The sequence below is a fragment of the Musa acuminata genome, chromosome BXJ1-5 (assembly GCF_036884655.1).
Source record: "Musa acuminata AAA Group cultivar baxijiao chromosome BXJ1-5, Cavendish_Baxijiao_AAA, whole genome shotgun sequence".
Taxonomy (NCBI): Eukaryota; Viridiplantae; Streptophyta; class Magnoliopsida; order Zingiberales; family Musaceae; genus Musa; species Musa acuminata.
In genome coordinates this window covers 48,173,168-48,186,910 of record NC_088331.1, presented here as the reverse complement: position 1 = coordinate 48,186,910, position 13,743 = coordinate 48,173,168, and the positions used below count along the sequence as shown (strand labels likewise).

The 13,743-nt window shown below is 44.3% G+C and overlaps 3 protein-coding genes across 4 annotated transcripts; 2 read left to right on the top strand and 1 right to left on the bottom strand.

The window, feature by feature from the left end:
* Positions 1 to 10: 10 nt before the first annotated feature.
* Positions 11 to 5,917, top strand: LOC135674847 (calcium-dependent protein kinase 16-like). Its single transcript, XM_065185088.1, has 7 exons — positions 11 to 1,178; positions 2,321 to 2,464; positions 2,647 to 2,799; positions 4,270 to 4,385; positions 4,469 to 4,636; positions 4,927 to 5,157; positions 5,260 to 5,917. The coding sequence occupies exons 1-7, from the start codon at positions 491 to 493 to the stop codon at positions 5,407 to 5,409; spliced, it is 1,650 nt and encodes a 549-aa protein (XP_065041160.1). The 5' UTR covers positions 11 to 490; the 3' UTR covers positions 5,410 to 5,917.
* Positions 5,918 to 7,902: 1,985 nt separating this feature from the next.
* LOC135674849 (jasmonate-induced oxygenase 1-like) lies at positions 7,903 to 9,779 on the top strand. Of its 2 annotated transcripts, none has more exons than XM_065185090.1 (3): positions 7,903 to 8,479; positions 8,586 to 8,916; positions 9,307 to 9,779. In XM_065185090.1, the coding sequence occupies exons 1-3, from the start codon at positions 7,989 to 7,991 to the stop codon at positions 9,550 to 9,552; spliced, it is 1,068 nt and encodes a 355-aa protein (XP_065041162.1). In that variant the 5' UTR covers positions 7,903 to 7,988; the 3' UTR covers positions 9,553 to 9,779. The 2 variants fall into 2 exon arrangements, with proteins under 2 accessions (XP_065041162.1, XP_065041164.1); XM_065185092.1 differs by lacking the exon at positions 9,307 to 9,779 and adding an exon at positions 9,014 to 9,247.
* A 268-nt stretch (positions 9,780 to 10,047) lies between these two features.
* Positions 10,048 to 12,226, bottom strand: LOC135674850 (probable serine/threonine-protein kinase PBL25). The gene is made up of 4 exons (XM_065185093.1): positions 12,048 to 12,226; positions 11,748 to 11,937; positions 10,746 to 11,137; positions 10,048 to 10,582 (listed from the first exon to the last, which is right to left on the bottom strand). Exons 2-4 carry the CDS (start codon positions 11,866 to 11,868, stop codon positions 10,394 to 10,396), a joined length of 702 nt encoding a protein of 233 aa, XP_065041165.1. The 5' UTR covers positions 11,869 to 11,937; positions 12,048 to 12,226; the 3' UTR covers positions 10,048 to 10,393.
* Positions 12,227 to 13,743: the final 1,517 nt, after the last annotated feature.

The following is a 13,743-nucleotide window of genomic DNA, read 5'->3' as shown; positions in this document are numbered from 1 at the left end:
GGGACACTTGCTTTGTGGAAGACGAAGACGGAGGCGAGCGCACGCAAGAAGCAACAACCAAGAGGAGCTCACACGAATACAAAGCCACCACACACCAAACACTTTTTCCTTGTTTTCGTTGGTTCGCATCCGGCAGGCAGAGACTGACCCGCAAAAGAAGCCTTCGCTCCTCCCCAGTCTTTTTACACTGCTTTCGTCTTCTTACCTTCCCTTTGGAGCGAGTCAAAAAAATATCGATGCAACTCCACTTGCCATCATCATTATGGGGGGTTCTTTTGAACGTTGGGGGAGACACCCAACGGTCCTCTCTCTCGATCGACTTCCCTGCCCTTCCCACTGCTCCCTTCCCATTTACCGACAAAGTTCTCGGCTTGCCCCAATCTAAAGCTTGCCCGAGACAAAAGAAACGCCCAAATTTATGTGAAACCCTAGCGATCTCGCCGGTGTTCGATCGCGTTCTGGGAGCAAAGAGGCCGGATCGGAGCCCCGAATGGGCAACTGCTGTCGTTCGCCAGCGGCCGTGGCCCGGAAGGATGTCAAGACCCACTTCCCCGGAGCCCGCCACGACCATGGCGGCCCCGGCGCCCGTGGCAAGAACCACGACCACGACGACGACCACCACCAGCAACAGAACGGTGGCGGCGGCGGCCACTCCAAGCGGATGACGGTGCTGAGCAGCGATGCCAAGTCTGAGGGTGCGGTCGAGGAGAGGTACGTGCTTGACCGGGAGCTCGGCCGCGGGGAGTTCGGCGTCACCTACCTCTGCATGGATCGCGACACCAGGGAGCTCTTCGCTTGCAAGTCGATCTCGAAGCGGAAGCTGCGGACGGCGGTGGACGTGGAGGACGTGCGGCGGGAGGTGGCCATAATGCGGCACCTGCCGAGGAGCCCCAGCATCGTGAGCCTGCGGGAGGCGTGCGAGGACGACGGCGCCGTTCACTTGGTGATGGAGCTGTGCGAGGGCGGGGAGCTTTTCGATCGCATCGTGGCGAGGGGGCACTACTCGGAGCGCGCGGCGGCCGTCGTCATGAAGACGATCGTCGAGGTCGTGCAGCTGTGCCATCGGCATGGCGTCATCCACCGTGACCTCAAGCCGGAGAACTTTTTGTTCGCTAACAAGAAGGAGAACTCGCCATTGAAGGCAATCGACTTCGGGCTGTCTATATTCTTTAAGCCTGGTGAGTCTACACCTCCACCAGATCTGTATGCGCTGCTTTTGGTTGATTGTGGTGCTACAGTAGCTCGATTGTGCCATTCTTGCAGACTTCCTGCTACTAAATTTCTGAGTTTGTTTAGAGATGGAATGCCATCCTAATTGGCGCTTAAACTTCTTAGTATATCCTGGTCTTGACATGCTTCTGTCGAAGAAATATCTGTAGTTATGTTGAATTTGGCAAGTTCAAGGTTGCCAGTATATCTCGTTGATGCTATTACATGTCCTATGCCATGGCAATGGTGAACCTATGCCTAATAGGTTAACAACAGAAAAGAAGTTCAAACTACAATACAGAATAAAGCTCTTCCAAAACTTCACTTTCAACCTAGCAATTCTTTGTTGATTACTCTTGTAAGGGTTGTTCCTTGTGTCACTGCTACCATAACTTGTGTCTTTTCCTTGTGTCACTCTGACATTCTAGTTTGTGTTGTATTCTTTGATCTTGCATATTATCACCGTCATGGTTGCACTTGTTCTGCAGCCAATAAGTCCTAGTTCTAAGATAAATATATCCTGAAAATCTTACCTTTGTTATCACATTCTCTGTCGCCATGCTTTTCAACATAGCAATTCTGGCTTTTGTCCTTCAACTTATTTCTCTAGATAGCCTAGTTTATGGCTATGTGATCTATGATTTTAGGATGGATGCATCCAACCGATCAATGATAATTTCAGTTTGATATCTCATAAGACGAATTTGACTTCGGGTTCCCCGAAGGCTGGACTTTGTTGATTGGCACTTGAAGAATCTAATATCTTGGATGCTTAAATAGTTCAAATAAGACTGTTGTGTATATGTGAAGAATTGTGTAAAGGATGCTGTTGGACTGTAGGGGATGTCTGACTGTGAAGAGGACAAGGGTTGAACAGACAAACGTTCAATAGGGACCAAACATATATTCGAGTCAAAAGATTGGAAGAAAATCAGATCTCCATTTTAATTTGCTCTATTGTCCTGGATGATCTTTTCTTAACATGCGAAATTACTGTGAGGTGTGCCCGATGCCTATAAATATGAGTGCTCCTTTCATCATGCAAATGCATACATTCTTCTGATTTTAAATCCATGCAATAAGTAATCTGCATTCTTTTTCTCTGTTACAGGTGAAAGGTTTTCTGAGATTGTTGGAAGCCCGTACTACATGGCTCCTGAAGTTCTAAAGCGGAATTATGGACCAGAGATTGACATATGGAGTGCGGGAGTTATTCTCTACATCCTCCTATGTGGAGTTCCCCCATTTTGGGCTGGTAAGATTCCTACTAATGAGTCCACCATGTATTGTTGAATATACCTATATTTCAGATACTTCATTCTGCTACATCTGCAAATATATAATCTACTGCCTTTTAAATACATTTGTTTATCTCTTGTTAATTCTGCAAGTAAATTTTCTGTCTGATAAGAAATATAATACATGTCTAAACTGCAGAAACCGAACAGGGAGTTGCACAAGCCATTCTTCGTGGGATTATAGATTTCAAGCGTGAACCATGGCCTAGTGTCTCAGAAAATGCTAAAAATTTGGTTCGGCAGATGTTGGAACCTGACCTCAAGCTTCGGTTAACAGCAAAGCAAGTGCTTGGTATGGTACATTGCATGTTCATGTCAGTTGCTATTCAAATCATTGGCCCAGTTTGTACATGATTTTGTTAAATTATGCTTGGGCAAATATCAAGATAATTCATCAGATTCTTCTGATTTATCTTGGTGTCATTTGCTTATTTGTGGTTCCATCCAATTTCATTGCCAATTTGTTCATCTTATGACAACTTAGATTTGTTGGCTTTGAGTTTCTTAAATGACTGACCTGAATTGAGGAACTAAGATTTTCATTCATTTTTCAGTTAGATGTAAGAATGTGAAGAAGAAACAAAATAGACTGACTCACTCTGCAAGGACAACACACTTCTTGCATAGGAATGATGAATGTCCTGACATGCAGTAAATGATGCCTGCATCTGAGTTTATTGGAAAGGCTATATATTAGAAAGTGAAATGCCACTTGAACTGAAGTCGCTCCTGTCTCAGTTGAGACTCTAAAGTGGACACCGCTCTGCATTGACTTGATTTATCTCCGTGTCAAACATCTGGCACATATTTTATTTGCCATTCATCAACTCATGCTTCTCTAGTCATATAGTAACTGTGCCAAAGTTAAAGGATTCAATTTAGCATAGCAAGAACCAACCACAACTCGCTTATGACAACAACAAATTGTCCTGTGTTGTCAACTGAATATTGCATAATAGTGTTCACAAACTTGATATTAGCTATGCTCCATCACCTTACCTGCTCTCTGTTTCTCATTGTCATTGACGAGCATAATTTGCAAATTGAAAGAAACCATTGTTTTATAAGCTGTTGGGTTGGAGAAGTTATACACGGTGAGAGAGCATATTTGGACAGCTCCACAAATTCTTGCACATACACTAATATTCTAGGACCCCTTAGGTCTGTTGCCCTCTACAATTAGGTTTTAAGACTCATTATTGCCACCTCTTACTCCTTCCCTCCCGATAAATGAGTCGTAAAGTTCGGAAGCTGGATCCAAAGGAAGGATCTAATTAATAATTCTTTAGAAGTTTATCATGACTGAATATCCATGTTTAGTGTGTTTTCCAAAGGCGGGAGAATTATTAGACTTACGAAGGATTAGCACTCCTTTGCTTTTCCCCTTAGATGAATGCAATCTTGTTTTTTTGCCTAGATAATCATCTTGGCATATTTATCTGTTTGTACCACGTGTAAGTCCGGTACAAGTGCTAAACTGGGCGGTACAAGGCCCATACCAAGCGTGGTATCAGGCTCAAACCCTCATGTTTACCCGTGTATCGATAGGTCATCCGATTGGTAGATACCGCCTGTACCAAATCATATTGGGCAGTACTGAAAACACTAGATGAAAATGCTATGGAAAATTTGGGATCATGTGTTAACTATAATTGTCTTTTTTTCTATCTTGATGTCCTACTCTTGTCTACTAATTTCAATTGCAATCTTCTTTTTTGGACATATATGTTGAACTGATGCTTATGTACACATATTCTTGCAGAACATCCTTGGCTTCAAAATGCTAAAAAAGCTCCGAATGTACCACTTGGTGATGTTGTCAAGTCAAGGCTGAAGCAGTTTTCAAGGATGAATAGATTTAAAAGGAAAGCATTGAGGGTTCGTTGCACCACATTGTCTAGCTTAAATATATAAGATTTTCTCACATTTGTATATATCTTAATTTTGGTTATTTTGAATAGGTTATTGCTGATCACTTGTCTAATGAAGAAGTTGAAGACATAAAAGAGATGTTTAGGATGATGGACACTGACAACGATGGCATTGTTTCGCATGATGAACTCAAATCTGGACTTGCTAAGTTTGGTTCACACCTTATGGAGTCTGAAGTGCAGATGCTCATTGAAGCTGTAAGTATATTTTATTATTTTACATGTGTGCATGAAGTTCAGCCGCATATTTTTAAGCCCAAAATTTTCAGCCTCATATTTGTGGAATGGCATCAAAAGTAAAAAGGTTAATCTATTTCAGTGCTTTTCTTTGATGTCTGGTCTGCCTTACACTCTCTAAAGTTTTTAGTGATGATCGGCATTGACCTTTTTGAAAAATCAGTTCCGAGTTAGTTTCACGGAACATATGGACTGGATCTCATCAGAGAGAATTATACTGCAAAATCTGAACTTTCAAATTTGCCAAACAGGTTGATACCAATGGAAAAGGGACCCTAGATTACGGAGAGTTTGTAGCTGTATCTCTTCATCTACAAAGAATGGCAAATGATGAGCATATCAGGAGGGCCTTCTCCTTTTTTGACAAAGACGGGAATGGCTTTATTGAACCAGAGGAACTGCGTGTGGCACTAGCAGAAGATGGATCTCCTGATAGCATGGATGTTGCAAACGACATTTTACAAGAAGTTGATACTGACAAGGTAGCTATCTCTTCCATCCGTGGACGCCTCATCTTCAGCCTCTCCATTTCCTAACAAGCTAGGTTTTATTTTTTTATTATTTTTATTTTTTTGTATTTACAGGATGGGCGAATCAGCTACGATGAATTTGTGGCAATGATGAAGACTGGGACAGATTGGAGAAAGGCTTCACGGCACTACTCAAGAGGAAGATTTAACAGTCTCAGCATCAGACTAATGAAGGATGGGTCCTTAAACTTGGGCAATGAATGAACAGATGGAACCCCTGCGTGTCTGTTGTTGAGAATGGGTCCACTCCTACGCCCAAAATGATTTTTGTATTTTGATTATTTTGGTTAGCGGACTTCCATGTGCAGTGGTTTGCTTGTAGGCGTGCTTGTTGCCATGTGAAATCGAGGCTGTCTGGTATGATGTGTTGTGTTTGCTGCAAGTGTTGTACCATATGGGGCTTGTTTGTGTAATATGACCATGGTTCCGAAGAGGACATCCTACCAGCTGAGCCTCGGAAATTTACGGAGATATATGCTGTTCTAGGCAATATTACTTTTCATTCTAAAGCACCAAACCTGATACTCGGTACACCACATTGATGCGTATGGATCGTCCATCGACGGACATGTAAAAAATTATAATTTGAATGGTTGGTGAAGCCAGTATCTTGTGTATTTTATTTATGTATTGTGGAGCAGACTGGTTTGCTTGTGTTGCATCCTGAGGATATTTCGTTTAGTTAAAAGATCAGCAGTTGCATCTTTAACAATTATGCTTCGGTTGTCAATAAGATAAGGGTTTCTGTGTGGAATGACTTTTGATGGTCGTGCATGTTTTGAGCATTTGTATTGCGACTTGTCACGACAAGCTTTTGCAGAACATAAATGGATTACGACAAGCATACTGATAAGCTTTTTTCCGAGGTTGGATTAACAAAAACCCGCAGAGCAACAATAATTGCCATCTTTTTCTTTGTGTGAGGCTCCAACACGCAGATCCACACTGGTTTTTCCTTGACTTTTGCTCCTCACTTTGCTGCCTCACCCCATTCATGGTACTATTTGTACTTTCTGGAGATCCAATACCAACGTTCGATCGACATCGCATTTACACTCGAGGAGCCAGAAATCGACTTTACTGGCTAATTAATGATTGCATCCCCGGTGTTCTTACGGTGGTGGTGGTCGAGAGCATTGATGGTGCTGTCCTTTGTAATCACACATGCATCCCAAAGAAGGGGCACTCTCCCATGCCGTGATCTGAGCCATGATCCATGGGCTTCGCCGAAGAGAGCAATGGCCTCGAAAGAGAAGGCGAAGAGTTCCCTTAGTGGCAGTGGTCGCCCAGGACAACGATACGGCGTAGGCAAAATTGACTTAGCCGCAAATACGATTCAATTCAACGGCAACGTCGAAAGTTTGCTGAAGCTTTAAGGTTCAAGAACTGGAATGGGTCACATGGAGTTTTTGAAGTGCCACTTTCACGAGTTCAAACGACGTACTGACCGACTCTCTCGCCATGGTGCCATGTTCTTGTGTCAGCTGTGAGCACCGATGGGCACGCCGATTGAGATGGACCGCGTACTCTCTGCGACGTCCTGTCGATCCTGTGAGCTACTGATCACAACGTGCAGATCGTAGTAGTAACATGCGTGAGTGTGTCCTGCTTTGCAGATGCAAAAACTACGCTGCATTTGTTTACTTGAGACATCAACGAGCTGCACGGTTACATTATATGTATCGGTAGTGAAAGGTAAAACAACTGGCGTTCGTATTTGAAGTTCTTCTAGAATTCCCCACTGCTATCTTTGTGACAAAGAGATGATAAGCTCCGACACATGGCCTTTCGTTTCCCTCTCATCCCTTTCGACCCTAATTAGTAGGGCACTGTGTGGAAGTGACAGCAGGAAGAAGCTACCGAGGGGCTCAATGCATATCCACTCACGACATCACATTCAAGTCGCCACTCGCTTGGGAAGAAGAAGAACAGGAGAAAGGTGTGAGGAAGTGACGGGAAGAGTGAGTTCTCACACCAATGCTCTGGCCATGGCTGTCGGCCACTGCCACTGGCGCCGCGCGCGGCCGCATTCGCAATGACACGCATCAAGAACACGTTGCTTTGCAGAAAGATAACCATCGATGGGCAAGTTGATGCCTATCTCAGGAAGCGAAGCTTTGACCGTACTCTCCCTTGGTGTTGTAGATGCAATGAATCTGCTACTTACACGTGTTGGAGAAGATGAATGACCGTAATATTATATCAGACACCGAGGGAAGAATCAACTAAGATTAATTTTCGGTGACAATTAGCGAGATTAATCATTTTTGTGGCTTGAATTAGATTTGCGTGTTTTTGTTTATGTCCAACGAAGACGAATGACTCGGTGGTGGATGATGTGTTTGTGTGTGTGTGTGTGTGTCAACCCAATCAAAGGACGATGAATGATAGTGTTTCATCGTGCATTATGATTTGCGAAATTGTTGATACGCTCAAAGCAAAACACCAATCGGCTCTAATCTGGCCGACCTCAACTGGATTATCTCTCCTTAATTTATGAATCGCGACAACGCTTATGCATGCAATTTTAAACACATTTGATTCTGCGTCTCTTTCGCAGCATTACAAGCCAAACGTTACACCGTCTCCATCACCACTAATCCCTCTCTTTCACGGCATTTCTACTCTCCCTTCGGTTCACCCTCTCCATCCTCGTCTATATATACGCACCCCCAGATGACGCTTATGGTTGTGGCCAAACAAACAAGTTCGCCTACTGTGATACCGTTGTTGTTGGGGTTGTCATCGTCTCTGCTTCTGGAGCTTGGAGTTGCAGTAAGCTCATGGACTGCCTTCAGGAATGGCCAGAACCGGTTGTTCATGTCCAGGCCTTGTCGGACAGCGCTCTGACGACGATTCCAGACCTGTACATTAAGCCGCCGTCCGAGCGCCCGTCGTCGGACAAAGGCGTCGCCACGCCCCACATCCCGGTGATCGACCTGGGAGGGCTGGCGGAGGGCGCGGCTGAATGCCGCGCCACCATCTGCGCCGTGGCGGACGCGTGCTGCTCCTGGGGATTCTTCCAGGTGGTGAACCACGGGGTGAGCCCGGACCTGGTCAGGAAGGTCCGGGAGGTATGGCGAGACTTCTTCCGCCTCCCCATGGCGGAGAAGCAAGCGTACGCCAACAACCCCAGGACTTACGAAGGCTACGGCAGCCGCGTCGGCGTCGAAAAAGGTGCCATCTTGGATTGGGGTGACTACTTCTACCTCCACCTCCTCCCCGAGTCCATCAAGAACCAAGACAAATGGCCTGCCCTGCCTTCTTCTTGCAGGTGCATATCAAACGCAATAACTCATATGACAGGACAGTAAGAACGGAATAAGCCCAATTATATGGACCTATATTTACAATGGACGTGCATGATTGTGATGGAACAGGCAGACGGTGCAGGAGTACGGAGACGAGATGGTGAAGCTGTGTGGGACGCTGATGAAGGTGCTATCCATAAGCCTGGGCTTGGACGTGGATCAACTGCAGGCCGCCTTCGGAGGCGACGACGTAGGCGCCTGCCTCCGCGTGAACTACTATCCGAGGTGCCCGCAGCCGGAGCTCACCCTCGGCCTCTCCCCGCACTCCGACCCGGGCGGCCTCACCGCCCTCCTGGCTGACGACTGCGTCAAGGGCCTCCAAGTTCGGAGAGGCGACGATTGGGTGACCGTCCAGCCCGTCGCCGGCGCTTTCATCGTCAACATCGGCGACCAGATTCAGGTGCTCTCGCTCTCGCTCTCTCTCTCTCTCTCTCTCGGCGATTCCTCGAGGTCAAAGTTTTAGCCGTTTTGTTCCCGCGGATCTTTACGTCGTCCAGGGAAACTGGAGTCACATGCAAGCATATCTCAACCATGTCCTGTGAGACGACGCTTGTCTGCAAAGTTGTCTTCCCTCCGCAACCTTCCTCGTTCACTCTGACAACCTTCCTCTTGCGGTGTTCCTTGTGAGAGTTACTTTATGATTCCGTTGACCCATCTCACCACCCAGCTTGTGTCTTCTGCCACTTGTTCCAACCATACGTGGGTTAATATATATATATATATATATATATATATATATATATATATATATATATATATCAATCTTATATTTCTTGTGTTAATGCTACAGATTTTGAGTAACGCAAAGTACAAGAGCGTGGAACATCGAGTGACAGTGAATGCAGCGCAGGAGAGACTGTCGCTCGCCTTCTTCTACAATCCGCGGAGCGACTGGCCGATCGCGCCGGTCGGCCAGCTCGTGACGCCGCAGAGGCCGCCGCTCTACCAGGCGACGACCTTCGACGAGTACCGCATGCACGTCAGGAAGAATGGGCCGACGGGGAAGACGCAGGTGGAATCATTGAAGGCCATATGATCCATCCGAGCGTCAGCTAATCAAAGCGTGACCTAACGAACCATCTTTAGCTAATACTCATGTTCGCACATCATGCCATTTATCAAGCTTGTTTGTGTTATAATCTTTAGCTGATACTGATGATAAGCTGTGGACTAAGAGCGTTGTTCCACATGAAGCTTTCCATGACACATTGAAGCAGTCATTGTTCGATCAAAAGATATAAAGGAAGCAGACATTTCAGACAATTTACTATCTGCATAAATAAATTGTCCTTGCTCAAAGATTTATTGGACATCTACTGTTGCAATATAGATTGTTCCACTGCTTCTACCTATTGACATGATAATTGCTGAAACAATAACATCAAATGTTCTTGACAGATTAAAGAAGCATTCACTGCTTTAGCAAGTTTGTATGCACAATGAATTTGCAAGTCCAGGAAATGAAACAAAGTCTAAAACAAGTGCCTTCATGGATTTATATAGACAGCTGGTAAAAGCTGCCTTGTTCAGAGAACATGTATGCTTCATACTTGGATGCAAGAACAAAAAGGAGTCCTGGTTTTCACACATACCCTATGATCATACTCAACATGCCGCTGCTGTGTCTCTGATCATTGTGATCATGTTCTAAGATGAACGAGACACGATCAGAGAGGCAACAAGCTCCGTATATAGGATACATAATGACTCACTTCCATTTTAGGATCCCCATTAATGTCTTGAGCTGGAATGATGCCACGGCCTCCACAGCTCGAGAGCTGCAACCCTCAGCACCCTTCTCATCTGCTTCGACCAGACCAATATATGCGCTCTCTGCTGTTCATGGGAAGTTGGAAGATGAAGTAGGGCTAAGCTGACTATGCTGTTGTTAGGAAGCTCAGTGACATAACGACGTCAGTCATTAACGGGCGAACCGAGGCCTCTTCTTGGAGGCACATTGCAGCAACGGCAATTGCTTGGCTCAAGCCTTTTGCTGGATAATCCCCCCGTAAAAGTGGATCGACTAGCTCAGGGAACCTCTTCTGATCTCTGAACATCGGCATTGCCTGTCAAGAAGACAAGTTGGTTTATGTAAAGAGATGGATAATCTAAACAATGAACATGATAGGAAGCAATGATATATGTGATACTTGATGATTCCAAAGATTTCCATGCGTATCAGCTACAACAAGTTTCATCAAGAAAAGATAAGACTTGATAATTTCATACCCAAGTGACGAGATTCTGATCGTCTGTTGGCCTTGACGTGTCGATGACCCTCCTTCCTGTGATCAACTCAAGCATAACAACTCCGAAGCTGTATATGTCCGACTTCAAGGTCAGATGACCTGTTCTTGCATACTCGGGTGCACAGTAGCCATATGTACCCATCACCCTGGAAGAAACATGGACATTATCCCCCATAGGACCTAGCTTTGCAAGTCCGAAATCCGAGAGCTTTGCATTGAAATCTTTGTCAAGTAGAATATTAGATGACTTAAGATCACGGTAGATCACAGGCGGGTTGGCCTTCTCATGCAAATACTCTAGACCTTGAGCAGCACCATAAGCTATCTTCATCCTAGTATACCAGCTGAGGGGTTTCTGATCAGGTGAGATGTCTGGAATCAGAAAAATATTCTCATTATTCCCCGAGTAATCAAGATTTATTTTTTCAAATTCAAACAGTTGTTACTTTTTTTTTTTCCCACATGTCCTTGTAAAAAGAACAAGCAAAAGCAGAGTGTTAGCAGCTGTAAAAAGAACAAGCAAGGTTGAAAAACTGTTACTGGTTTTCTAACTATGCAGAATTATTATTTGAAGTCACAGCAAATAATTGAAGTCTGATGAGCAGGTCATTTTAAAAGTATCTAGTCTTTTTGCACCAATATCGAGTAGTCTATGGAGTCAATTTTGAAGTTAAGAAGACTCCTAAAAGTTTTGGTGTAGGATTAGTTCCTTTATAAATCAAATATAACAGGAAAGAACTTCCTCAGAAGTTACCAGTTTATGCTACCTTAACCTACGACACATGGTGAAATTTTCCTAGACCTGCTAAGAATTATAATAGAATAGAAGAGGGCAGGACACTAGAATAAATCTTCCTAAAAGCTCAATTCATGAAAAGAAAAATCAAATACATGAAATATGTGATTAGGTCCAACATGCCACAACTCAACTATATGCATGCATGGATGGAAGATATAAACCAAGCTACTCAAATGACAGTACCAAGCAAATGGTCTTCTAAGGAGCCCATAGGCATATACTCGTAGACCAAAAGTCTTTGATCACCATCAGCACAGTATCCGATAAGCTTGACTAGATTTTGATGATGGAGCAGACTGAGCATCAAAACTTCAACAAGAAATTCTTTGTTGCCTTGGAAGCCATTCCTGTCGAGCTGTTTAACAGCTACAATCTAACTTCCAAAAGAATTAGAATCTTATGAGAAAAAGTCATACAACTCGATAAGAGTTATCTTAAAAAGGCCAAGAAAAAGTTCATACACTGAAAGATAGACTTCATTACCTGTCCGGATTTCTCAACACGACCCTTGTAAACTCTACCAAACCCTCCTTCACCCAGAAGGCATTCAGGTCGAAAATTCTTTGTAGCCAAAGCAAGCTCACGGAATGTGAATGTTTGTGCTGCAATATTTCCATTTCCAGCATCATTTTGGGTTGTTTCAGTGGAGGCTTCCTGAGTTGGATACTCTGCATGGTGAAATGATCCAAGTAAAGCTATAAGAGAGTAATGCCAGGAGAAGTAGTATCTGACTGACTGATGTTGTGTTCTTGGCTGCATAACCCCCCAAAGTGTGTGTTCACTAATAATGTCATGCTAGGCAAGCGATTTTGACAGACAATTCACTCGGATAGGCAGATTGTCCCCAAGTACTAGAGAGATTACAGAACAAATGTCTCTCAAGAGGAAAAGAAAGTTTTGCTTTCCTACATCCAATAACATTCGATGGATTTAAAGTTTGATTTGGTTTTATTAGTGGAAGGTTAATAAAGGTAAGAATTAGGCTAATAACCTTCAACTGACAGGCTGACTCGAAGTGACTCTGACCGACCTAGCTTTGCATTTTCTGATCCAGCATTAACAAGCAATTGCTTGTCATCACCAGAGTCATCTGTTAAGGCAAAGCTTTGGAGCCTTCCCAAAAGCTGATGCAGCTCTTTGGCATCTATATGCATCTAGCAGCACTAGTAAGGAGGATATCAATGTTCTGATACCAGACAGCTTTTCATCATACTGTGATGAAAATATGGTTATGTTCTCAGTTAATCATGTCAATATTATACCATTCTGGAACTATTTGACAAAAAAAAATTAAAAGAAGATTGACAAAGCTTTTCTTTTTTTTTTTCTTCTTCTCTTTTTGCACAATCATTTGCTAGAATCAAGAATCACGTTAACATGCATCAATAGCGGTATGCTCTTAAACAAGGACAAAGCTCACCAGGCATTTTGGTTAGCTCATTATCCTTGGCGACACCTGCGACCAGACTACTTTCCTCTCTCGAGGAGTGCCTCCTCGAGAAACATGGAAAACAACTCATTTCTCAGAACACCACTCTCGATTCTCCTCCACCGCAACAAATCCCCGAGCAAAGTTTAAGACAACACCATCAACGAATCGGTGACATTCTCCGAAAAGGCATGTGTAATTATCCAATTGGCGACATATATCGAAGACTTTCCAGCACCCGAGCCCTGAAATCTTCCAACAGATTCAATCCAACTCCAATGCGGAACAGAAAGCTCTGTACAAACTTCGGATCATCAAAGCGTCGAGGTTTGATCGGATGGGCCCCCGGAAAGACTCGAAAGACCTTCCGGGAGAGATCGAAATCCCAGCAAGGGACGCGGGTCGGCACGAAGAGGATATCTTTTGCCGGGACACAAAAGCAAAGGAAGGAAGGAAGGAAGGAGAAACAAAGGCACCTTTTTCGGGCAACGAGCACGGGTGGCTCCGCCGGGAGCGGCGGGTGGGTGAGGACACATTTGACCGCGCTGAGGACCAAACATGGAACCCAATTCGCGGGAGAGAGAAGAGATCCGACTGATGCCGTTAGCCATAATATGTTTTATTTAATACGGAAAAAAAGAAAAGGAAGAGGGAACAAGTCAAGACAACAGCAGTAGATCTCGATATCCAAACCTCAAGATTCGTGCGACGCGAATGCTCATCGTCGATGTGATCGTTGTTGAATACGTG